Source organism: Phytophthora sojae (assembly GCF_000149755.1).
Source record: "Phytophthora sojae unplaced genomic scaffold PHYSOscaffold_3, whole genome shotgun sequence".
NCBI lineage: Eukaryota > Oomycota > Peronosporomycetes > Peronosporales > Peronosporaceae > Phytophthora > Phytophthora sojae.
Genome location: NW_009258117.1, coordinates 1,365,686 through 1,390,107, shown reverse-complemented (window position 1 = coordinate 1,390,107; position 24,422 = coordinate 1,365,686). Strand labels below are relative to the sequence as shown.

Genomic DNA, 24,422 nt, shown 5'->3' with positions numbered 1-24,422 from the left:
CTAGCGTCCGCGTTATGCCGTGACGATGCGAAGCGTTCGTGTTTGTTTCTGGACACGATTCGAATTGTCTACAACAACTTGCCATTCCGGTTTGGTGAGTACGAAGAGTCAGTCATTCTGAAGGAAGTCGTCACAAAAGATGAGTTCAAGACAACAGTGAACTCAAGAACGGTGACACATTCACTTGTCGAGTTGTACGCATCCGGTCGCCAAGAGCTGATAGGGTTCATCAGAGACAATCGTTTGGGACTTATCAAGTGTTTGACGATGGCTGTTGACTTCTGGACCCCAAAGCATGGTGGCGAAAAGTATCTCGGTTTGCGCATCTACTTCGTCGACTCCCACTTCCGACTGCGTACTGTGCTTCTCGGTACTCGTCATTTCTTGCCCATGTACGGAGAACGCGACCAAGGGATTCTCGGCCCTTTTTTAGCGGTGGATTTGTGGTATTCTGTTTGACTTTGGCCTGTCCCCGTGCGACTTCTTCGGCTCCACCACTGACAGCGGCCCCGACGTTAAATGGATTGAAGTGGGAATGGTGCATCCCTCACATGGTGAACGCTGCCACCAAGATGGCCTGCGGCTTGGCGCGAAAATCGCACAATCCCGAGATGTCGGAGTTGCTAAACAAGCTATCTCAAACGGTGTACGGCACCTCCACCAACTCGACACTTAGCGACCTGCTTCCCATGCTGATGGTAATGTGGGGGGTAGGCAATGGTAGGCTACAAGCCGCATCGCTTCATGGGGATGGCAGCCACGATGGAGCGGGTACTGGAGAAGGGGCCAGCTCTGGAGGCATGGTACGAGGCGCGTTCAGCTCAGCACGCACGGAAAAAGAAGCGAGCGCCACCAGGGTTTCACCTTGCCGGTTGTCCACAGCATTTGGTGCAGCTATTATCAATCCTGACACCGATTCTTCTCGTGACGATGCGATCACAGGCGAAGGATACGAATCAAGTGCAAGTCTTGCTGCCCTTGTATACGATGCGCATGACTTCTCTCGCACTTGACAGCCCCATCAGGCGCTACGACACGGCTCCGACGAACGCCGTCAATATTCACCCCTTTCAACTAACATCGCTGGTGGCGAGGACAAGGATGCTGCTAGAGAAGGCGTTTTAGCACAACTTCTTCCGCCGATATGTAGATGCAGACTACATTGCATCCGGTTCCTACATTTTTGAGATGCAACTGGTGATGTATCCTTCGGTTAAGCACGTGGGGAGTCCGATGAACGAAGTGATTGCCGCCGTTGCACGTACTGAAGGGAGAATGCGGGATGATCTTGTCGCTGGTCATGTTGTCGCCGTTCGAGCTGCAATTATGAAGCGCTTGAAGTCGCTAATGCGCTTAGTAGCCAACAGTCACGACCCAGCACCCGTTGATCCGATTGCTGCTCCAGCTGTGCAGGCCAATGTTTTCGATGACGACATTTTGGCAACCATTGCAGTTCAACCCTTCCGAAGCACCGAACGACCTGCTCAACAACGTAACGAGCACGATGCTCCCATCGCCGGTGAGCTGAAAAGGTGGCTAGAAGATTCGGATGGGCTACAGATAATAACAGTTCCTGATCCAGCCAAGACGAGCGTCCACAGACCGGAGAGTATCCTGGAATTTTGGCATCGGCAGCAGCAGTCCAAGCGCTATGTCTTGCTACCCATGGTTGCTCGCATCCTGTTTGCAGTCCCATCTTCTTCTGCTCAGATTGAAAGGGACTTCGGCAACAGTGGGAAAATGGTGACTGCCCTGCGAGCTTCTACAAGCACGGCTAATATCGACATGGCTTGCTTCCTTCATCAACACCGGTCATTTGTCGATGTGTGCCAGTGCCCAAAGCTGAAAGCATCCGAAGTCGACGAACACATTCCAAGCAATGTCAAGATTAACCTGGAACCCGAGGTAGTGGAGCGAATGGAATGGAATCAGCTGGCACAAGCGTGCTTTTCGACATCAAGCGCAAGCGCATTTGCTTCTTACAACGAGAAGGAGACGAAAGACTCAAGCTGTTAGTTTTATCGAGTAGGAGGCGAAAGACTCCAGCTGGTAGTTTAACTGCTTCATATATTCAAATATATTCACCTAGCATATTCGAAGTGGCTTTAGTAGTCAATTCCATGAGTTTGTCAAGTCCAGCATGTACAGGGATAAACATTACGAATACTGCAGCGCTTTTACCTTCGCTTGGTGTGATTTCTCCAGCGCACTTGCACGTTCGGCAGCGCGTAATGCTGTTTCGAGTGTCAGTTCCGCGCGGATTTGGTCCAGTCTCGATAGATTAGCCACGGCTTGCGGCTTCGACGTTTGAGCTGCGGTTGGTTTACGCCTCACTTGACCTGCTCCAGCTCTAAGAACGCCTTTGGGGTGCAATGCTGGATGATCGTTGCTGTAGGAAGTCTTGCGACCTTGTCGACCTGGGGAACTAGCTGTTTCCTGATCCGACTTTGCCTCGTGCAGCGATTTCATTGTTGCTTCGATCGAGTTCCTGAATGAAGTCATCGCTTGATTCACCTCTGCCTTTATTCGGGAATCCATAATATTCTCCTTGTCTTGAAGAATACTCTGGTTCGAGACAACATCTTGCTGATTGTGGCACTGTGTAGCCATCTCCGCACGAAGTTTCACAAATTTACGCTCCTGCTTGCGCTGCAGCTTGTTTAGTTTTGCGTCAAAACGCAGCTCCAACTCGCGAGCACTATCAGCAACAAGTTTTTGAGATCCGCTGTCTAGCTTCTGTCTTTCAGCGCGCAACTGGGCAGAAATCAAATCAGCCACGCTGGAGTCACGCTGTTGAAGACGTTCATCGACATAGGCTTTCATTACCGCTGTCGCTTTATTATTCACCGCTGTACTGCACGACTCCATCGCTATCTGAAAGAAGTGCTGCGTCCACGACTTCGTGTCCTCCACTTTGCAGTCCAGGTCACTCATATGCGCCTGCATCTCGGTTCGTATCCTCTCTTCTGAAGCCCCTTACTACACTGTCTCGCCTGCACAGCTAATTGGCGCTCGACTTCTGCAACGTGATGTTCTCGCTCTGCACGAAGGTGAGCTTGAATATCGTTCTACAGGCTGCGTGTCTGAACTTGAAGCTCTTCATTAAGTCGGCTGTGTGATGCTTGAATACCTTCTACCATCTGCTCGTTCATTCGGCGCTCACTTTCTTGGCGGGTCTGGCTGACGTGCTCGTGTGTGTAGTTCAGTAGTTGCTGCGTCCGCATATCGAGCGCCAGAGTTCGTTCTTCCGTCCTGCGTCTGGCCTCCTGCAGCTGAAGCTCCATGGCTTGACGCTCGATGCTTCCGTCCACCAGCACCAGCTCTTCTTGTACGGATAGGTGTTTCTACTGATCCTTGATGGAAATGCTTCGGTTGCGCCTCGCGTGTGGCGGGTTTCCGCTTTGCAGAGCTTGATCATCGTCGTGGAGCTCACTTGTGTACGATACAAGAGGCGCGTATGAGTGCTGCATACTGCCTCGACTGGTGAGCAAGATGCAATGGCGTTCACGGTGCAGGGAAAGATATGTGCTCTGGTAAGGCTGCGCACTTAACCGAGAAGTGCCCGACATCAAGGCTATCCAGCCAATAGGCATGAACTCGTCGTTTCGTTCTCTCGAATAAGTTAAACCTTCGTTCGCTTCCTCCCGCTTAAGTTTTCATGCGTTTGAACCTTAAAACCTCGGTTCCTGAGGTTAATGGATTCGTCGTTTCGTGGGGAACAGCGCTTCCTTAAGTCTTCATACCAGCCATGCCTCACTCCGGTTCGCGTGTAGCCACTTTACCACGTGCAAATGCCCATTACATGCCGCGACGTCCATAGCATCCGTAGCGCACGTGTTGCCGTAATTCGTCAGCCACTGCACAATTTCTAGGTGGCCACCGGCGGCGGCGGAATTGATAGCCCGAGGTGAACAGCCTTCACTGCGATTCTGGAGTAGCCACTTGACGACTTCTATGTAGCCATTCTTGGCGGCACCATCCACAGCTTGAGTAGTACAGCCTTCCACTCTGTTGGCATGCAGCCACCAGGTGTCCGCTGACTGCAGCGCTATCCATGGCTTGCCTGGTGCAGCCTTCCGTTCTGTGTGTATGCAACCACTTGACCATCTCCAAGTGGCCGTTCGCGGCAGCAGCGTCCATGACTGCGGCTGTGCAGCTCTCAGAAGTATTAGCGTGCAGGCATCGAACCAAGTCCAAGTAGCCATGTCCTGCGGCAGCGTCCATGGCTCCACTGGCCCCGTTCTTTGGTTTGTGGCGTAGAAGAAGACAAACAATGTCGAGCCTTCCTCGACCAGCAGCTACAATCATAGCCATGCCTAGCCCGAAGCACCTGCTGCGATGGACTGAAAGCAGCCACGCGATGGTATCATAGTGTCCACAACGCACCACTCGAGCCATATCCACAAACCCTTGAAAGCGTTCAAGAAGCCACCTTATCATCTCCACGATGCCGACTTTCACCGCCGCGTCAATAACACCGGAAGATATCCCATCGCAACGAGGCTGTAGATTGTAGACCCACTGCACCGCCTGAAGACTCCCACCCTTGACAGCCGACCTAATCCAAGTGGCCGAAGCCACCTTGTTCACGCGTGACACTAGCCACTGCGCTAGCTCCAAGTGTCCGAGCTCCAGTGCCGACCTGATGAGAAGGTAACCCTTCTCAAAGCTTCATCATTCTCAACATCTTCACCAGCGTCGACTTGAGTGTCAGCGAGAGCGACTGTCGTAGCGTTCCGACCGAACAATAGATCCAATATCTGGATTCGGCCGTTGGCAGCCGCAAGATTCACAGCATCAAACGACACCTTCAAGTCGGGGAAGCTCTCCAGCAGTACCTTGACCATCTCCAAATTCCCGGCAGTGACAGCGTTTTTCACCCCTTCATTGAACTGCCAGAGCCGAAACCCAGGGCACGTCAGGATGCTGTCGGCTGGTTCGAACCGGTCCAGCGCAATAATCCGCTTGAGCGTCGCCAGGTCGCACTTGTTCTTGCTCACGTCCGCGATCGTCCGGGGCGGGGGGCCCAAGAACACCAGCAGGGAGGCGAAGACGAAGTGGAGCTCCGTCAGTCCCCACTTGCGGTAGATCACGCGAAGATACACTTGCACTCTGGCGTCCACCAGAAGAGCCAGTGGGGTCGGGACCTTGCCTGTGAGCTTCTGCTGCTTCCGTGGCCGCTCCATAGTGGACTCTACTGGTCTTCGTCTTGCAGCGATCGCGTGATTTGCTGGCTGCTGCGTAAATTGCCAACTGAGCTTGGACTATCCGGATAGTCACACCAACATCCTGGCGGCTGGGCATTCGGCTGTGGTGATTTCTAACCAGAAGATGGCGCGAGTTAACCCTTTCGCGAGTATCAGCAATAAATTATAGTATACAACTCATTGATATTTCCTTCTAAAAGGGCGCTCTAGGCGTTCCTTTTACAAAGTTAGGGAGCCTTTTCAGTGTGTCCCATGGGACATCCCATCTACGGTGATTTGCAGGATACGTAGAATGTATGTGTATGACTTAGAATTTGTATTACCAATGATTCCATGATGATTACTCTGCGTACCGATTATGATCTGTTTTAAAAGAAAGGTTGATTACTAGCTTGAACTTGTGCAAAAGAGCACAGGATGCGCCCTTTAAGAGGGGGTACACTCTACCGTGTTTTGGAAAATCATCTAAAGGGCGCATTCTGTATCCATTTACCGCGAAAGGGTTAATGAAAAGATGACGCGAGTAGTCACTAAAACGGGATGTACCCATCTCAATATGGCTACATTTCGTTGAACTTCAACATACTTTTGCTGAGTGTGAATGAATGACCCATCTTAAAACGTTGACGCTGCTGCTGCGTGTTTTGCGGGTACGATAGCGTACCTATCCAAGCTTCCATCGCTTGATACCTACTCAGAAACTCGGTCACAAACTCTTCCGGATGGTGCAAGCACAGCCAGTCGAAGATTCTCCACACTTGTGCACTCGAGCCATGCTTCGCAGCATTCTCGAGATCCCATACAAAATCATCCTCAGCACGGCTCGAGCTGAGAAACAGCACGACTGTGAACCGCCCAGTCACGAACGCGCCCAACAGAGACTCTTTCGAGCAAGGTTTGCCGATCTCCAGAAGCCGCTGAACAACGAGAAAGTGCCTACTCCTCGCTGCTCCATCCATCGCAGCATCGGCGCAACCCTCTGCTCGGTTGACATGTAGCCATTACAAGACTTCCAAGGGGCCGAGCTTCGCCGCTTGATCCATTGACCCCCCCCGTTGTGCACCCCTCATTCCGGTTCATGTGTAGCCATTTCATGACGTGCAGATAACCATTACCCGCCGCTCCTTCCATGGCATCTGTAATGCAAGCCTTGCTCTCCTTCGTAAGCCACTGCACGATTTCAAGAAGCCCTCCGCTGGCAGCAGATTCGATGGCGCTGGCGCGGAACAACCTTCTGGCCGATTCCCAAGCAGCCACCGGACAACTTCTAGATGTCCGTTTGTAGCTGCGCCACCGCTCCAAGTGTGCAGCCTTCATCTCGGTTATCATGCAACCACTTAAAACCATGTCCAAGTGTCCGTTGGCTGCTGCATCGTCCATCACTTTGCTGGCATATCCCTCCGTTCTGTGAAGATGTAGCCATTTTACCATCTCCAAGTGTCCATTTCCGGCTGGGGCAGCGACCACGGCTCCTGCTGCACCGCCACCTCCAGGCGTCTCGTGGTCTAGAAGTAGTCACGTTAGCTCCAGTTTACCACGACCAGCAGCTTCGACCACAGCCCATTTCAGCCCAACGCACTTGTTGCGATGAGCTGAAAGAGCCCACTCCGCAAATTCGTATTGCTCGTCAGAGGTCAACTTCGCCACATCCACGGACACTTCAAAGCGATCAAGCAGCCACCGTAACATCTCCATGTTCCCGTCTTCCAAAGCCGCATCGACCGTACCGGTAGGAGTCGTATACCGACCAAGTAGAATTGGCAAGGTATTACCGCACAGAGAAGTGAAAATCTCCGGTGAAGGGAACAGATAAGGGAAAGGCAATGCACCAGACCATGACCCCACTTCCATTATTTTATGAAATGCTCCAAGTGGACCTTCGGGTGATCTGCCGCAAATGGAGCATAGGTGAAATGCCTCATGTTCTTGACTCTTTTAACGAGTTTCTGAGGTTGCCGCCGCGGCAAACTATCTCGCAAGTGACCAAGACGAACGACCTGACAATGCTGCTGCGTGTACTCGCAGCCAACAACCGGGAGCGAGCTAATGGCGGCCTAGTGAAGCCGGGCTTTCGTCGCCGGCAATTCATCGAGGGCATCAGACACGCCGTCGTCGTTGATAACTTTGAGATGGCCAAGGTTCTGCTGGATGAATTCCCAGCCTTAATAGTGTTGATTGACGTCGTGAAAACCGCTATAGCCTATGGCCGGTGGGAACTCTTGGCCTTGCTGGCCCCTCGCAGCACTACATTGGGGACCCGGGTGGTGGACCCGGGGGGGGGGGTTCGCAGTTCGAAGCTAGCTTGTACGGATACCCTTACAGGGAAACGATGTACTGGCATCCACTGCGCCTGCTTCGCAGCCGCAGCATCTGCCTAATCTACCTACAACCAAGTGTACAGTTTGATCGCTTATTTTCAAAAGCATTGTCAGTTCATATACATGTATCGTCACTCCAACGAATTGGTACTTCAACGATTGGGTTTGATAAACCCACCGTGATGATTCTACCTCCTCCTGATCGTCGAATGAGGGCTCCACGGATTTAGTTTTAACTTTAGTTCTTTGTAGTTAGTAGAACGGTTATCAACAGCGAGGTGATCAACGTAATTTCTTTCCTTCCTGCTACTATAATGTGCGCTGATGCCCAGGCAGAATCCTTTATTGTTTAGATTGCAGTGTTGTGCTCGGAAACTTACAGGTGACGATAAAACAAGAAAAAAACGTGCATTCAAATAATTAGCGCTGCCAGGATAACTGCTCAACCAAACTTGCAGGATAACCCGATGAAGCCAGCAATTTGTTTCAAGTTTGATGAGTTAAAACTGAGGTCTAGCAGATTTCGATCACGTGTAGGAGTAGGATACACCGGGTGTTCGTCCTTCGCTTTGACGATGTCCGCCCGGTGCTTCCTCTCGCACAGGATGCGCGGCGTACAGCGACAACATATGAGCATTCAAACTCTGTTTGATAAAACATGGTGCAGCCGCACACATATTTTGTCCGGGTCGCCTGAAGATCTAACAACAACAAAAAACTGTCAGCTTCGATTCGTCCAAGTGTGATACCTTATTGCTACTGGTATTGTCATTTATCAAGTATTAATCTGAAGGTACTGTATGCATGTAGCATTAGGATGATCTGAACTAATATCGGTAACAATGTACTTTGAACTTGTTTTGACAAGAACAGGATCAAGTAGTAGATCATTCTACACCACCAGTTCGGTGGATCTCTGCGGGTCGCATTGTAGTCTCACACAAGACAAGCTTAAATCATCCAAGTCTTCATAGATAAATGCCTAAGCTAGTGCAGCTAGCCTTTAGCCTTTTTTCGTACCACCAGGAGCAGCTCTTTTTGAGTCTCCGCTGAATGAATTCGTTAGGACGTCACCGGATAGAGTTGGGTTCGGATTAAAAAAAATTGTTGAACGAAAAAAAATAGAGCTATACTTCCTATCTTGAATCGCACAACCTAGGACTTTAAGTAGTTTTTTGCAATGTTTTAGTGGAATGTTTTATCTAATCCATCCGGATTAATCCCAGTGAGTGTGGGGATTCACCAGGGCTGCCGAATATGGTATTTTTATTTATTAGCGCAGATAGTGTCTCATAAATAATGCAAGGATCTTGTCATTTGTATCTGTAATGTATTCGAGCAATAAATAAATAATGTGGTGCAACTTCAACGGGTATTAGACGTACGGTTTTCCTTCCTGCGATACGAAAGCACGTTGGGGCAAAGGTGGTCGTTCTTGATTAATGAGACGAACCTCGGTGAGGGTCATGTAATGAGCCGAGATGAGGTAGCCTAGGGAGTGGTGTGGTGGGTGTCGAATCGAAGCGCGGGCGATTGGTCGAGCCGCAGCTGGTGTCGGAATGCCGCTTGTGTCGGAGCAGGTGAAAGCGCGACTGGCGCCGCCGAGACGATCAAGAACGACTACCTATCTATAACTACTCTATGCGATGTGGCGGAGCAAAAACCGCTGGGCCCTCAGAACCGAAGGTTCCTCGGACCCCCGGGTGAAAACCGCTTATCGGACAGTCTATCCTAATCATAACCATAGGGCTCTCCAGAATGAGCGGATCGCTGAACTTGATGCAGCTGAGCGCGAACCATGACTGGGCTCCAGTTGTGGCAACGTGGCTTTCTCCTCTTGTGCAGGAAAACTCAATTTCCACCTCGCTTCTTTTGATGGAAAACTCAATTTCCACCTCGCTTCTTTTGATGGAAATACCGATTTCCTTCCTGCGATACGAAAGCACGTTCGGGCAAAGGTCCTCCAAGTAGTCCTGAGTCTGCTGCTGGGGCGACCGAGACTCCCTCGCCGGCAGTTCCCATTGAAGAGGCTACCGACTCGCCGCCGACACCGACACCGCCGCCAAGCGCCAGCGCTCCACCGTCGCCAACTCCCGCGCCTTCGGTCACGTTGGCAACTCGCGGGGCGTCGGTGGTGGTGGGGGGGGGGGGGGGCGAGGCAGCTGTAGGAGGTCGCGCCAGAGCTGGTGCTGACCCGGCCGAGGTCCCCCCGACAGCGGTTGTCTTGGGCGAGCGGCAGATGCTGGAACTCGCTCGTCTCGTCGTGGGTGTTGCCCGATTACCTCCAGCTCGAGTCAACGCTGCTCTCGACCGGAGCCTTCAAGCTGCCACTAACGTCGGTGAGGTGCTGGCTGCTGCCGTTGATCCTCCGCGTCTCCCTCTTGCAGAGGCTGATGAACTGGTGGCCCTCCGCCGCGAGAACGACCGGCTGCAGGCAGAGCTCTCCGACACCAAAGATAAACTCGCTGAAGAGATGAACCTTCGGACCAAGTCGGACTACTTCCTCGTCTCGGCCAACTCCGAGTGCGACCAAGCTCTGGACCTCGTCCAGGACATGCGTGTCCAGCTCAGCAACGCCAGCGCTCAGTTGATGCAAGCGAACGCGGTCAACGCTCACCACGCTGATGTCACTCAGTCGTTGGAGAAGTGGACGCTCGTTGCTGAGGCCGATTCGGCCGCTGCTGTACGCCGGAACACCCAGCTCCACGAGCGCATAAGTGCAAGCCTCGTTACCTACAACACTCAGTTGGAGAGGCTTCGCAAGCAGTTGGCCGACCGCGACCGAGCAAACGTCATCCCCGCACGCATTCAAGCGTTGACGGACGAGAACAACAGCTTGCGGCGAGCGAACTCTATCCTTCGTCGGCACTCGGCTGCATACGGACTCGACGCCGACGCCTTGGTCCTGGCCTCAGCCGGCATCTCCGCCGCAGAGATCGATTGGAATCTTCTCGGGCTGTGAGGTGAGGCCGATGAAACCTTTGTCGCCCAGGGGGTTCGTATAGCGCAGCCCAAGACTGTTCCCCAGGGTGTAGACCCAGAGAATCGACTTGAGAGTCAACAGCAAGGAGATAGACCGTGAGATTCGTAGCCGCAAAGCTTTAAACCCTGAGAATCACACGCCTTGGTTGGCGTGGGTACCTTGTGTAATCCCTGTCGGCTTGTTTGTCTTCGACGGAACGGCACTCCACCGGTTGTAAATGTAGCCTCGAAGTAGTGCGGGAGCGCACGTCTACTTCAGAACGCACCTCCACACCAAAAGGCAAACCCAGAGAATCAGATCCCCTGAAACCCAGAATATCACGAATTCAGGGTCCAGGATTTCACTCAACTCTGGGACTTGGAACTCAGAAGACACCTTACCCAAATGCCCTCCTAGCTCGATAAAACCAACAAATACAGAGTATACAAACACTACAACTAGCCCTCACTTATTCTTTTGGACCCTTGGACGGTGGGTCACGCACACACTAGGCTCACTCGAGTCTGAAATTCAGGGGCCTAGCTCCCCTGAGACTCACACAAACGCGCACCACCTCCAATAAAAGAGGAAATACAATCACTATCAGTTACCTTCCCTTCACACAAACAGTCAATACAAAATCCTGGAGGCAACTACCTAGCACCCCAGAATACCCTCTGGAATAATATGAAATGGGCTACCACGAGCACAGCAAGCGACCCAACTAGGATATGGAATAGATGGATCACTCCAGGAAGCTCAAATCCGTCGCTGGTCCCCACCTAACTGGACTTGAGTTGGTGGAGTCCACACAGACGGCTGTCCTTCGCCGTTGATGCACCCTTAGCGTCCCGCGGTCGTAGTATCGGGTCCTCCGGATTTCCGTCGGCAGGCTTGGCCGAAGTCACTTGCGCAGTACAGGGAAAATTGAACTCTGTTTGGTTTTTATCAGCTACTTCTCTCTCTCTCTCTCTCTCTCTCTCTCTCTCTCTCTCTCTCTCTCTCTCTCTCTCTCTCTCTCTCTCTCTCTCTCTCTTCTTCGGGCAAATATCTTCTGTTCACTATGCTTGGGGTTCTTGTCTCGAGTATACCTTGGGTTCAGTGGTCCAAACTTGCGATCGGCTTGCGAATCCATTGTCGCACGGCGTCGAAAGTGCCAATTGTGGGTCCTTAGACTTGGTTTAGTATGGTGCAGGACTCCCTCTCGACTCCTCGAAAGTATCCAGTCTATGCATCCATGACGGTTCTTCAAGGTCACGCATCACTTTGATTGCAGACTGACTTCGAACTGACTCGAATCCCTGAAAACCAGGTGACACTCAGGGCCATCTTCTGAAATCCTGGGAATTATGAGGAATCTTGGGGAACGGTGGGGATTCTTGGGTGTTGGCTCGGGAAACACCTCAGTTCAGTATAGTGAGTCTGGATTTATGGTCCAAACCAGAGAATCATCTTTGGAACTCTGGGTCACCTGCACTCAGGGATGTGAACTCTGTGTCATCGTGCGGCACTCTGGGTTTCCGTGCAGCACTCTGGGTAACAAGTCTGCTGTATTGCAGGCTCGTGTGTATCTCCACAAAGCCACACTTTTAGCGGGTTTAGCGGCCTCCTGCGCATGATCATGGTAGTAGTGGGTTGATTCTCAGGGTAGTTTGATCCTCTGGGGCACTCTGAGCCACAGCAAGATGAGGTGTACTCTGGGATACATTCTCCAGAAACACTTTCCGCCAGACTTTAGGCACTCATCGTAAGGGAAAGTCCGCGGCTGGACTGAGTGTTCTCTGAAATCCTGGGCGTGCACTCCCAGGATTCACACTTCCAGCCAGTTGGGCCCATCTGCGGTCAGGCGCTGGATTCATCCCGAGAAATCACTTCTCTCCCACAGTCACCATCCATGTCACACGGGTACAGCCGCGCCGTATCCAAGTCATTCACCAATCAGCATCCGATACAAACTCCAAGTCACAGAAGTGACGGCACATCGTCGGCAATTTTCTGGGGACCGCCTCATGTCAACCGCCCCTCCTGGTCCGGGTCCATCAAAGAGGAAATCGTTCCGAACTGGTGAACCATGGCCAGGCCACAAAAACACACAGGTCCATCCACCGTCGACTTCGATACGGCCGTTGCACTCTGTCGACTCCCAGGGTTTCACTCACTTTGGCGGCACCCTGTCTCCCCAACGGTTGGTCAGGACCTATCTTTAAGGTTCTCCTCTCAAACGCAAAAACTCCAACGGGCAATGCGCGGTCACATCGCCATTTCACAGATCGTCAACATGACGGAGAGCGCGCCATCGGACGGCAAGCAAGCGACGGCGCCAGCTCAAGGCACAGCGCCCCCTGGCAGCGCGCCACCTCCGATGCAGCAGCGCACCGGCGACGCCCATGCGAGCACCGCACCAGCAGGCGGGGGCAGCGGCCAGACGGGTAACTCCGCGTCCGGCGCCACTTCGACGGGTAGCACGAAGACGGGCGCGACCAAGCGCGTCTCCTTCTCTAGCGCCACCGGCAAGACCTCCGACGCGGACATGCGCGAGGCCGGTGGCAAAGCCTCGGCTCATGCTGCAACCCAGGAAACTGGTGACGCGAACTCAGAGTCCAAGGCTCCAGACGCGGGCGGTGAGGCTTCGGACGTGAACATGGAAGGCGCCCCTGAATTCAAGACGCCACGCGACGCTGGAGGACGTCAGAGGGCCCATCTTCGCAGGCATGCTTCGGCAGGAGGAGGTCGACCCCCCTGACTTCCTGGTCCCTGAACGCCCCCCCGCACTGGAAACTGCCGGCTCCGCCGAATCTCAAGACCAACGCGTATCTCGTGGGGGTCCCAGGGATCATGAACGACATTCGCGCGGGTACATTCGCCATGGAAGGCTACGGCGGCGCGTCTACGCTGATCGGCTTCGAGGAGCTCTCCGAACGAGGATTTTCAGGGGTTGAAGGAAGTCTGTGGCGCCAACGCTGGGATCGACGTCCTGTGTCCACGTCGTTCGCCTCATTCCGCATTCGAGTTGGACAACATCCTGAACTCCATCGGTATTCGACGCGAGATGGCCTCACTCCTGCGTCACTTCAACAGCTGAGCGCGTGTTCAAGATGACCGGTTACCTGCGTCGAGTCCTCGGGGCCTACCGAAACATGCGTTCTCTGGCTGACTCTCAGCAGGGTTTCACCGCCACTCAGGAAGTAGTCGACACGCGACGCAAGTACAAGGAACTGAAGCGCGCCTGGAAATTCACGTGCGACTACTGGTTCCTGGAGGTCCAAGAGGCCCTGGGCAAGGTGGATGACGCTGAGTCCAAGTACAAAGTCGCGCTGGGCGAGCAGAAGGCGCGGTACCAAGACGAGATTGATTATCTGGAGTCCGAGAAGGCGCAACTTAAGGCGCGCCTTGCTGACTCTGAGGCACAAGTGCGAATCCTTAAATCACGTCTTGAGTCAGCCACCGTGGACCCCTAGAAGTTCTCCGATTTCCTTCAAGAGCACACAGACTTCACGGGTAATTGGGAGCGCCTCCACGACCTCTTCAAGCTCTGCATCAAGTACTCGAAGCCTCCCGAATCCTGGGACACTGTCATCAACGTCACGACCATGGACAAGCGCAAGGCTGCGGTGGCCCCGTACCCAGAGAAAAGCACACGTATGCCTCCGTCTTCGGGGTCTGGATCGTCCGGTCGTCCTGAAATTCTGGATCTCACTGGTCCTGGCAGCAAGCCTCGCAGCGGTTCGAAGACCGGGGGCAAAACTCAGGATTCCAAGAAATCTCAGGGTTCCAAGAAAGGTCAAGGCCCCAGAAAATCACGGGATTCCAAGGCGCCGGGCGAGTCGCCACGGCAGTCAGCGCACCCTAAGCCTCACAAAGTTCAGCGTCGCCCCAAGGATCACCAACCATGCCGCGACTCTGTGCGTCGCGCCAACGAGAAGACTGTGGTGTCCAAGGAGGCCGCACACACGATGCTCCCTGGGGGTGTCGTCTGGAAGGAAGTTCGGCCAGACGTGCGTCAGGCCATTCTTGCTGGGCTCAAGTACGACACAGCCATGGAGTGGATTGGCAGCGACCGGGCGGCTCACGGGCACTTCAGGCAGCCGCAGCTGATCAAGATGCTCGTGAGCATGATGTACTGGCGTCGTCTTGACCTGGCTCCCTGGAGCAAGTACGTCCTTGAAGCCTACTACGAAATGGCAGACGAGCGTCTGGCCAGGTGCCTTCGACGCGGTGATGTACCACCACCCTGGGGGAACCTCGATGACCACATGGTGTACCCTGATAAGGACGCCGATTCCACGGTGGACGACATCGAGAATGACCCGGACTACCAGCCTCCCGCCCAGGAACCCGAGGAGAGCGCCTCTAGTAATAGCTCTGAAGAGGAGGAGGTGGTGGTCGCCCCTGAAACTCTGGAGGACATCGAGGACGCAGAGGACGACGCCGACGCAGAGGACGACAATGGGGTAGAAGAACCCCTGGAAGTCAAGCCTCCTGCTAAGCGCCCCCGTTCTGAGTCAAGCAAGAAACCTCAGGGTTCCAACTCGATGTCGAAGAAGAAACGTCGCGCGGGAAACAAGACAGACACTTCTGCCACTCAGGGTTCTAGTGGTACTCAGGGGTTCAAGGCTACATAACGCTCCAAGCATCCTTCGGCGCTCGCGCGGAAATCGTACTCGGAGCTCACTTCAAGTGAGTTGATGACGGCCGAAGACCCTGAGGACAACGAGACCTCCTGGCGCATCTATGGGGTTCTTGTTCAATATCCAAGCGTCACCAAGAGTGCGTCTTGCCAGACTTCCGGGTTCCCAGAGTACGAGATCCACAAGTATTCGTACGACGTTTCTCACGAGCGCTAGGACCGTGAGGCATACCAAGAAATCCTGGATTCTGAACCTTGGGAGACTATGCTTCAGGGTCGCTTCCGAGTGTTCTACTTCCATGAGCGAGAGCTACTCTCCGCGAAAGCGCTCAGGCTGATGGTGGACGTCGTGGACGCCGTGTACAAGCACGCACAGGCAATCTGGGAGCGCGGGCACTGGGTGCCTATTCCGACTGAAGAACAAGCAGACACCACCATGGAATCTCAGCGGAAGTCGCGTCAAAACGCGCTACGCAGAGCGTACAAGACGCTCGTCGAGCGCTCGCGCAATACCCCTGGGTTCATCCCGTCGTTGTGGCACGAACCGGGTCTCTGGAAGTTCCCGGACATGTGCTGCTACTGGATTTGGGGGGATCCCAGGACCAAGAAACTCGGGGGAGCTAAGTGCAAGGACTTAGACGTCCGGCTGGCGACGTTGGACATTCGTGAGCGCCACATCAAGCCCCTGGCCATCCGCAAGCTCAACCCGCTGTCTCTCAAGCACTCGTGGGAGTCAAGGTCACCTCCAAATCCCGAGAACCACCTGAATTTCACATGTCGTAGCGTAACTCTCCATAATACCCAGGATTTCATCTCAATCTCAATGTCTTCCCCAGAAATTCATCATTTTCTGACTTGTTCTCTGGGTCATCCAACTTCGTTTACTGTTTCCATGTCCTTGTAAAGCTCACCGCCTTCATCTTCCTCCTCACACAATGCCAAAGCCTCAGCAGTATCACCTTCTCCATAATCAAATCAAATCACATTCACGTTTTCCGTCTCCAATATTCACACATTCCGTCGATTTTCCCCAGAGTATCACAGTGTCACTCTGGGTTTCCCCTGAGTATCAATGGGTCAGTGTCACCCCAGAGTGCTAGACTCCTGGGTGATCATCTCCAGCTTGCATGACCTGGAAACGGGCTCGCGCTCTTGCGCCTTGATTGAATTCGTAGAGCAGGGCACCACAGTTGCGCTTCGACACAGGCAGCCACTCAGTCTCGTCATACCCCTTCCACTTCACAAGGTACTCACGAATTCGTCTCGCTGTCCGAGTTCGTTTAGTCCATCGCAAATCCAGGATTCACTCCACTTCATACTCGTCGTTTGCAGTGTCGGGCTCCCAGCTATCTTCAGGCAACAGCGCCGCATCAAAGTCATCATCCTCATCCACGTCGATCTCCACAGTGGGCCGCTTCGGGAATAGTGCTCTGGGTTTCAAACGGCTCACGTGTACCCAGGGATTCACGCGATATCCTGTGTTCTCGACCCTGAGTTTCACGCGGAAGTTGACATGGATTTCCTGAATTCTGAAGGGGCCATGCCACATGTAAGCCAGTTTGTGGCTCAGCCCGGGCTGACCTTTGGGTATATACAGCCACACAGCATCACCGGCTGCGAATCCTGCCTTCAGTCGTTCGGACAGCTCTATCCACTTCCTGGTTTGTTCGGCAGAACGCGCGCGCTTGGCCTTCTTCTGAAGATCCTCAGCGCAAGCTTGTGCATAACTATAGTCACACTGTAGCTTCCCGCGCCACTCGTACACAGTACGCTCCTGAATACTCGAGGGCCTGGGTCCTAACATTGCAGACACCGTGCCGTGTGCGTCCCAGCCGTGCACCAGAAAAAACGGAGCGTCCAGGCGAGTGGCATCGAACGATGTATTCAGGGCAAACATCAGTCGCTCAGCATGGTTGTCCCAGTCACTCTGGTCCGCCTCAGCAATGTACGCTCGAATGCTGCGCACGACGGCCTGCACCGACCCCTCTTGTTGCCCGTTCGCCTGGGGGCGATACGCTAAAGTGGCCCGCTGCTTGCTACCCACAAGTTCACGGAAGCGCGTGAACACCTCACTCATGAACCTTGGGTCTTGGTCGTGCCTCAGCATCGAGCTCGCGCGGAATCTCCTGAAGACCTGCTCTTCGTACACTTCAGGGACATCTTGCGCCGTGGTGGAACTCATGGGTTTACACATGACGAATCCTGAGAACGCATCCTGAAAAAGCAGCAGGAACGTGTTCCCACGGTCCGACTTAGGCAAGTGTGTCACGAAATCCATAGACACAACTTCAAAAGGGCGCCTCGGTTCGATGTTCCCAGGGGAAGGCCCTGGATTCTCAGGACGCCCCTTGCCGCTGGCGCAATCCACACACTCTTTGACGAAAACTTCCACATCAGCGTACATGCCGTGCCAGTAGAACTCAGAGCGCAGCTTCTCGTACGTCCTCGTGATCCCCTGGTGCCCACCCTGAAAATCTTCGTGAGCGTAATGCAGGATATCCGGTCGCAGAACTTTCGGCACCACGAGTCTGAGTTCGTCAACCATGTCTCGGGGTCGATCTCTGGTAGACCGACTCAAGCGGTACAGGACTTCTCTGGAATCCAACACGAAATCATCAGCGACCTTCGCGAGTTTCCTGGCTTGAGCGTGCGACAGCTTCGTCGTTTCTCCTTTCAGGAAATCCTTGAGTTGCAGCAGGTGATCATCTTTGTCTTGGTGCACTTTGTTGCATCGCCAGCGTTCCGCCTGGTACTCCAGAGGTCCCATGGGTTCGCTTTGGGCTTCAATCTCCTGAGTTCGCGCTCGAGTCATTACTGCAAACACTCTGGCCACCACAGGCAACGGAGCACACTCAAGTCCAGGGATACCCAGAGTTTCGACACCCTGAGAATCACTCTCCTGAATTCCAACGTTCAATAACACCTTCGGCTTTACCAACTTCTCGTGAATCTTGGAAACCAACTGCAGAAGTGTTCGTTCGTCAGCATCCTCCACCTTCCAGGATTCACCACGCGCGAGGGTCTTAGACGTCAGGTAGTCTGCGGCCTGGTTAAACCCTCGCTTGACATGCACCAGCCGCACAGACTTGAAGTTCGTCTTCAGCACTTCATACTCGGCCAGCTTCCTCTGGAGATTTGGCTGATTGCAGTTGGTGAGACCCTGGGCTTGCTGGATGGCAATCCTGGAGCCCCCAACCACAACGATGTCCTGAATTCCACGCTCAATCGCCAGAGTGAGGCCCTTCAGAAGTCCATGATACTCAGCGTCATTCACAGTCACGTCCTCCAGGATGAATCCCTGGGCATGCAGGATTTCCTAACCAGGGACATGCCACAGAATACAGGCACAGCTCCCTTGTCGCGTGGAAGTCTTAGCGGCGCCATCGAAACTCAGAATACACCCCTCGTAGTCCGCTTCCAGCATTTCCATACTGATAGGCACTGGACGTTTAACGCGCCCCTTAGCTGGGATCAGGTTTTCAGCGATCTCATCCAAGTGTTCTGTGGGGGTAATACCCGCACCCAGAATTGCAGCCAAGCCGTCTTCATCCCGTTGAACTTTGCGTATCTCCAGGTTCCAGTGGGACAACTTCAGACCCCACTTCACCGTTCGACTGTCTGCCGACTGCGAGGTCAGCAACCACTTTAACACAGAATATCGCGCGTAGATGACGATCTTAGGGCTGCCCTCAACCAAAGTGCGAAACACCTCCAGGACTCTCAGGATAGCAATCACCTCCTTTTCCGCAATGTGATTCCGCAGCTCAGCGTCATTCAAGACGCGACCTGTGAATCGAACCGGGTGCACAATCCCGTCGTACTCCTGGCCCAACACAGCGGATGCTGCCCACGGGTTCGCGTGGGGAATAATCACGAAAGGCCTTGAACGATCCGGATGTCTGAGCAACGGAGTCGAAACAATCTTGCGCTTCAGGATTTCAAAGGCTTCCTGGGCTCTCGACAGGTCTTTCCTGAATTCCACTTATTCCTCCATCAGCTCGTACAGGACGGCCGCGATCACGGGTAGGTCCTCAATGAACTTGTTGTAGTAATTTAGACTCCCCATGAAACTCTGGACGCCTTTCAGTGTCGTCAGGAACGGCAAGTCTTGGACCCCCTTCGCGATTTTAGGGGTCGCTCGGATGCTCTCAGCACTAATCTCGTGAGAGAGGTACGGAATGGACGACTTCCCGAATTCGCTCTTGGGAGACACAGAGATATTCCAGTAACGTAGTCGGGAGAGCAGCGCGTTCAGATCCTGGCACAGCTGCTCCCCAGTAGGCGCACCGTGGGCGATGTCGTCGATATACGAGCTTCGACCCAGGACAGGGCCCATCTGAGAGGGAGCCGGGATGTTACGCTGAAAAACAGTCATCTCATCCGTCAACACTGAAAGTCGCGGTGCATTTTCACTTGAAACTCTGGGTCCCCCAGAGTTCAACCCCAAAAAGTCCAAGACATCTTGGTCGACCTCAGCTTCTTCCTCAGGGGAAAGTCGCAGAAATCCCCACAGACAGTCGTTGAGAACTGCCTGGTAGATCAGCGGCGCGTTCTTGAGGCCAAACGGCATCCTGACCCACTGGTAGTGCCCATAGGGACAGACGAACGCAGAGATCGACTTGGCTCTCTCGGTCATCTTGATAGCCCAGAAACCACTCGCCATGTCCAAGCTCATAAACCACATCGCCGACTCAAAGCCAATCAAAAGATCATCAATAAGCGGCAGCGGATAGTGTGAGAGCTTGATGAAGCCATTCACCACGCGATAGTCGATGCACATCCGGATGTCGACGCCACGATCACGATTGGAGATGCCCAGGGGGACGTAGAAGTCTCGATCAGCCCGTTCTCCAGAAGCTTCTTCAGAAGTTCATACACCTTAGTCCACAGGTGTGGTGCAATGGACCTTGGACGCTGGGCAACAGGTTTAGCGTCGCCTACACCCAGGTCACAAACCAATCCACGGGCAGGTGGGGGAGCTGCATTGCCGTCTCCCAAGAAGATCTTCCGATGATATTCCAGAATTCGCCTCACTTGGTCTTCCATCTCGGGCGTCGTTTTCCCGTGGACTCCAACATCTGCCTCCTCGACCTTGCACTATGGGTCAAGTCACGCATCTCAGGAAGCATAACCAACTGGTCACGCAATTGAGAGAGCAATTCACTTCCTTCACGTATGTAGACCGCAGGCTCGTAGTCGAGGTCCTCTGTCGAAAGCCGCATGTTGCGCTCATATTCCTGCTTCAGCTTCTCCAACGGCGTTCCCGGCATCCCTGAGATCGGGATATCCCAGTAATCTTCAACTGCACCCTGAGAATCGTCGTCATCCACATCGAATCCCATAGAATCACCTTCGTAGCCCCGCTGACCCTGAGAATCACTGCCAACTTCAACCTGTAAACTCTGGGTTTCACCGGCCGTATCATCTTCAGGACTCATGCACTCTGGCGTTCCAACAGTCTGTGAGGCAACATCGGTCACCGCATCCTTCAGAACGTCACCTAAGTCACTCGTATCAACAGCAACGTCTCGGAATTGAGGAGGGTCTTCAGGGGGCACCTCTTCAGTCTGAGTTGCAGCGTCTTCGGCGAAGTGCACGCGACGAGTCTTCGGTTTCCTGAGAATCGAGGCAAGCTGTGCCATGTCGGGGCCCTTTGCAGGTCGCGGCAGATTCTTCGAAGGACACTGATATTCTGGGGTCTCGACAAAGGGTGGCTCCAGCGCAGCCAGGCGTTCCGCACGAAGTCTGCCCTCACGCGACTGAACACTCCCCAGAATAAGAGTCTGCCACTCCCGGTACGCAAAAGAACCAGGGCGCACAAAGCGTCCGGCACGTGGGAAGAAGCCATACTCTACGGTTCGGGCGACCGGCGTTCTGTTGTGAATCCAGACGTCCTTGTCCGAGATGTTGACCACCTTCACAGCGACCGGCCAGGATCTCGCAGCATAAATCAGGTGCGTTACCCAGCGGTCACCTCGGCCTGTCCACACAGCTTCACGCTGCGGGTTCGTCGGTCCATACGAAATCCTAACCACCTTGGATTCCCCCACGGGCATGTCGTTACCCAGGCGATCTTCTGGAGTCCATCCACACATCATGATCGCCTCTTCATCCGGAAGTGTCACGAGACCTTCGCGAACACTGATCCTCACTCCCACTGCAAACATGAAACTCATACCCAGAAGTACTCGATCCCTTCGCCGATGTTAGCAATCCAGACATCCAGGAGATATATCACCCTCGAATCGAGAGTAATCTTCACCTGAGCACTGGCACCGATGTACGTCGGAACGCCTCCCATGCCAGACACCTTGGTTTGCTTGTGCTACTTGAGTGTGAGTCCGAGCTTACGCGCTAAGTCGAAGCTCACAATATTCACAGTCGCACCGGTATCCAGGTGAACTCTCGTCCGGCAGTCGTTCACAGCACCATGCACCATCGCCACATCACGTTTCTTTGGGTCAGGATCATTGTTTTCCCACCATCCGTGGCGCTCCCCAGGGTTCAGCTTGAATTCCACAATTTCTTCAGAGTTCACCGACCCAGAGTTCGCTTGTTCAGGATGCTGATTTTCAGGGGAAGTCATGAAATCCTGAGTCAAAATAGTCATGCATTGTTGGTTATTTTGGGTTCTTGTTCTCAGCTCCGGGCCTACATACACTAGAACACATAACTCTGGGGCATTCTTCAGCCCGGCGCGTACTGGGTCCCCGCCCAGCGGGCTTATTGGTTTGACGGACTCCCAGAGTTTGCTTCGCCATCCTGGAGTTTATCCAGGATTTGGCTCGGCATGTCCTTCAGTGCACCTTGGCGGGCGAGTTTCTTCACAGCTTCCAGTGTCTTCCAGTCTTCACACGGTTTCCCGAGATGCAGTTAGTTTGCCACAGTTCTCGCACGGTTGCGCGCGACACAAGTGAGTCGGATGACCCACTTCAAGGCAGCGATCACACTTCACGTCTTTCCAGCAGGTTTCCTCTGGGTGTCCCCACTTGCCGCACTTCTCGCAGAACTTGTCCCAATTCGGTTTTTCGCGGCGAGGGGAACGGAATCCTGAGTTCGCGTTCGGTCCTGGTTGGGCGTTCGGTGGACGCCATCCCATGTCATCCATCACGCGATAGACCTCGTTCGTCAGCGTCTGAGTCCACTCGGCACCTTTCATACTCGCCAGGCTCCCAGCGCTAGGCGTAGAAGCTTCTTCTCCAGAGATCTCACGAGTTGACCCTGAATTCGCGCTCGCACTTCGGGCTGAAACTCGGGGTTTGTCCGTGATTTCCTGGAAACGCGCGTGAATTTCAGGGTCTTCGTCCGACTCAGAGTCAGAGACAACGCCCCTAGTCACGTACGCACGTCCTTGTCGCTTCGGCTTGAAACGTCCCTGAGGAATGTTGTCGGCACGAAAGTCACGAACTCTGGGTGGCGGAGCATCATGGTCGCTGCGACTCCAGACATCTTCGTCCTGTTCCAGAGCGTACTCTAGATCAGCGATACTCCTGAATCTCTGGCCCTGCAGCGACGTCTTGAGGCGCGTGTCCCTGAGTTTCGTGATGAACCTCCAGATATGTTTCTCCAGGCACTTCAAAGACTTGCGAAAGTCAATGTCAGCTTTCCCAGCGGCGGTATACAGACGGTAGAAGAAATCCAGGGCCTCTTTGGGTTCTTCATCTCCATCGTGAAGTAGCGTTCAGAGTACGACGAGCGCGCTTTGCAGTACTTCTTTCTAAATGCAGACGCCAACTCCTTCCAGTCACGCTGAGTGTGTTTGGGCAACTGGTTGAACCAGTCACGCGCAGCTCCCGAGAGTTTCAACTTGAGTTCCTGAATTCGCATCTTCGTAGACCAACCTCCCTGAGCCGCCATGTTCGCAAAACGCTCCCACCAATGCACGCGTTCCCTGAGTGACGCCTTAGTATCGAACTCACCCAGAGTATTCGAGTTGATGTACGGTCTGAACGTCAGAAGCGTAGTGCCAGCTTGAGCCGTAGAGGCCTTCGTCAGGTTAACCCCAGGGTTCCCGTCCGAACTGTCATCCCAACTCTCAGAGGACGAGTCATCATCGCTGGAATCGGAGCTTGGATCTGAGTCCGAGGGTGGATTTACATCCTGACGCTTCTTCTTCTTCTGCTGGTGTTTCTTGGGTGCAGAGCGCTTGGAGCCTGTTTTAGAGTCCTGTGAGGCCTTAGAGGTCGCTGTTCTCCTGGGATCCGACGTCTTCCCCAGAGACACAGGCTCGAGCTTGACATCCTGCGTCACCTTGGTCTCCGTAGCGCCATGTCCTCGCTTGACGCGCGCGATTCTGCCGGAAGTGTCGGCGGAAGGCTGCGCGAGGGTTGCTCTTAGCTGGGAGGCGGCAACTTCGGAAGTGTTCTTCGGATCAGCTGTCTCCCCTCTGGCCTGCGACACTTGCGTTTCCACTGATTACTCCACTGGATTTCTGGGGTAGGGTTGCAACTTCAGGGTTCAGAGGCGCTGACGACCTCACATTTGTTGCCAAATCAGGGATAGCGGTTGCGCGTCGCGCTTGAACTTGGGCCGATTTTGCACGAAGGTCGCGCACTTGGCCGGCGTGGAAGCGCTGGATATTCTCGGAAGACTCCCGCTCTCGCTCTTTCTCCGCCTCAGGTTCTTGGACCTTCTGCTCCATAATTGACATTTGTTCCTTCCAACCGGCGTAGGTCTCGGAAACCCAGCGCGTTCTCCGAGTCGGCTTCGCGCTGTTGCCAGCGCTCGGCGTAGGCGGCATCCAGGCGCTCACGCTCAAGACGTACAGCTTCCGTGATACTCTGGGTCATCCCCTGAGTTTCAGTGGAACTCTGGGTCTGGCGAGCCTCCACGTCCTGCGCATGCCGTTCCGCTTCACCTCGGGCAATCTCAGCGTGGACCAAGCGATCCGTAAGTTCCTGGATCTGGCGACGCGCGTCCAGGTCACGTTGTTCCCTGAGGCGCTCGCGCTCCAAGGCATCCAGGCGTTCTCTGGCGAGAAACTCGCGTTGCTCCTGTTCCATGCGGGCCTGCCACTCCTGCTGTTGTCGCAAGACGTTCAGCTCGATTTGGGCGGGCCCAGACCTCGCGGACACGGACGAAACTGACCCAAGATTCCTGGATCCACTCGAGCGGCTCGACGCAGCTGATTTTCTGAATTTCGTCGAGCGTCGAGAGCGCACCTCGCTCTTAGAGCTCTGGTGTTGACTCCGCTCATCGGCGCTGACATCCCTTGGACCACCAAATCCGGAAATCGGGGCAGCAACCCTGAGTTTCGGCTCGGAAGTTGTGGCTGAAATCCTGGGGAGACCGGCCTTCCTGGGTGCGAT

The 24,422-nt window shown here is 54.0% G+C and overlaps 5 protein-coding genes across 5 annotated transcripts; 4 read left to right on the top strand and 1 right to left on the bottom strand.

Moving 5' to 3' along the window:
- Positions 1-1,650: 1,650 nt before the first annotated feature.
- On the top strand, positions 1,651-1,959 carry PHYSODRAFT_399365 (hypothetical protein; the record flags this gene model as incomplete). The annotated part of the gene is made up of 1 exon (XM_009524038.1): positions 1,651-1,959. A coding segment is annotated over one exon (309 nt), but the record flags the coding sequence as incomplete, so codon positions are not given.
- Positions 1,960-3,614: 1,655 nt separating this feature from the next.
- PHYSODRAFT_558342 (hypothetical protein) lies at positions 3,615-6,524 on the bottom strand (the record flags this gene model as incomplete). The annotated part of the gene is made up of 3 exons (XM_009524037.1): positions 3,615-3,965; positions 4,027-4,226; positions 6,218-6,524. 3 exons carry the CDS (start codon positions 6,522-6,524, stop codon positions 3,738-3,740), a joined length of 735 nt encoding a protein of 244 aa, XP_009522332.1. The 3' UTR covers positions 3,615-3,737.
- Positions 6,525-9,764: 3,240 nt separating this feature from the next.
- PHYSODRAFT_253358 (hypothetical protein) lies at positions 9,765-10,487 on the top strand (the record flags this gene model as incomplete). The annotated part of the gene is made up of 1 exon (XM_009524036.1): positions 9,765-10,487. One exon carries the CDS (start codon positions 9,765-9,767, stop codon positions 10,485-10,487), a length of 723 nt encoding a protein of 240 aa, XP_009522331.1.
- Positions 10,488-12,729: 2,242 nt separating this feature from the next.
- Positions 12,730-16,214, top strand: PHYSODRAFT_327811 (hypothetical protein; the record flags this gene model as incomplete). Its single annotated transcript, XM_009524035.1, has 7 exons — positions 12,730-13,216; positions 13,318-13,496; positions 13,571-13,897; positions 13,946-15,093; positions 15,166-15,313; positions 15,389-15,852; positions 16,151-16,214. The coding sequence occupies 7 exons, from the start codon at positions 12,730-12,732 to the stop codon at positions 16,212-16,214; spliced, it is 2,817 nt and encodes a 938-aa protein (XP_009522330.1).
- A 7,587-nt stretch (positions 16,215-23,801) lies between these two features.
- PHYSODRAFT_488572 (hypothetical protein) lies at positions 23,802-24,200 on the top strand (the record flags this gene model as incomplete). Its single annotated transcript, XM_009524034.1, has 1 exon — positions 23,802-24,200. A coding segment is annotated over one exon (399 nt), but the record flags the coding sequence as incomplete, so codon positions are not given.
- Positions 24,201-24,422: the final 222 nt, after the last annotated feature.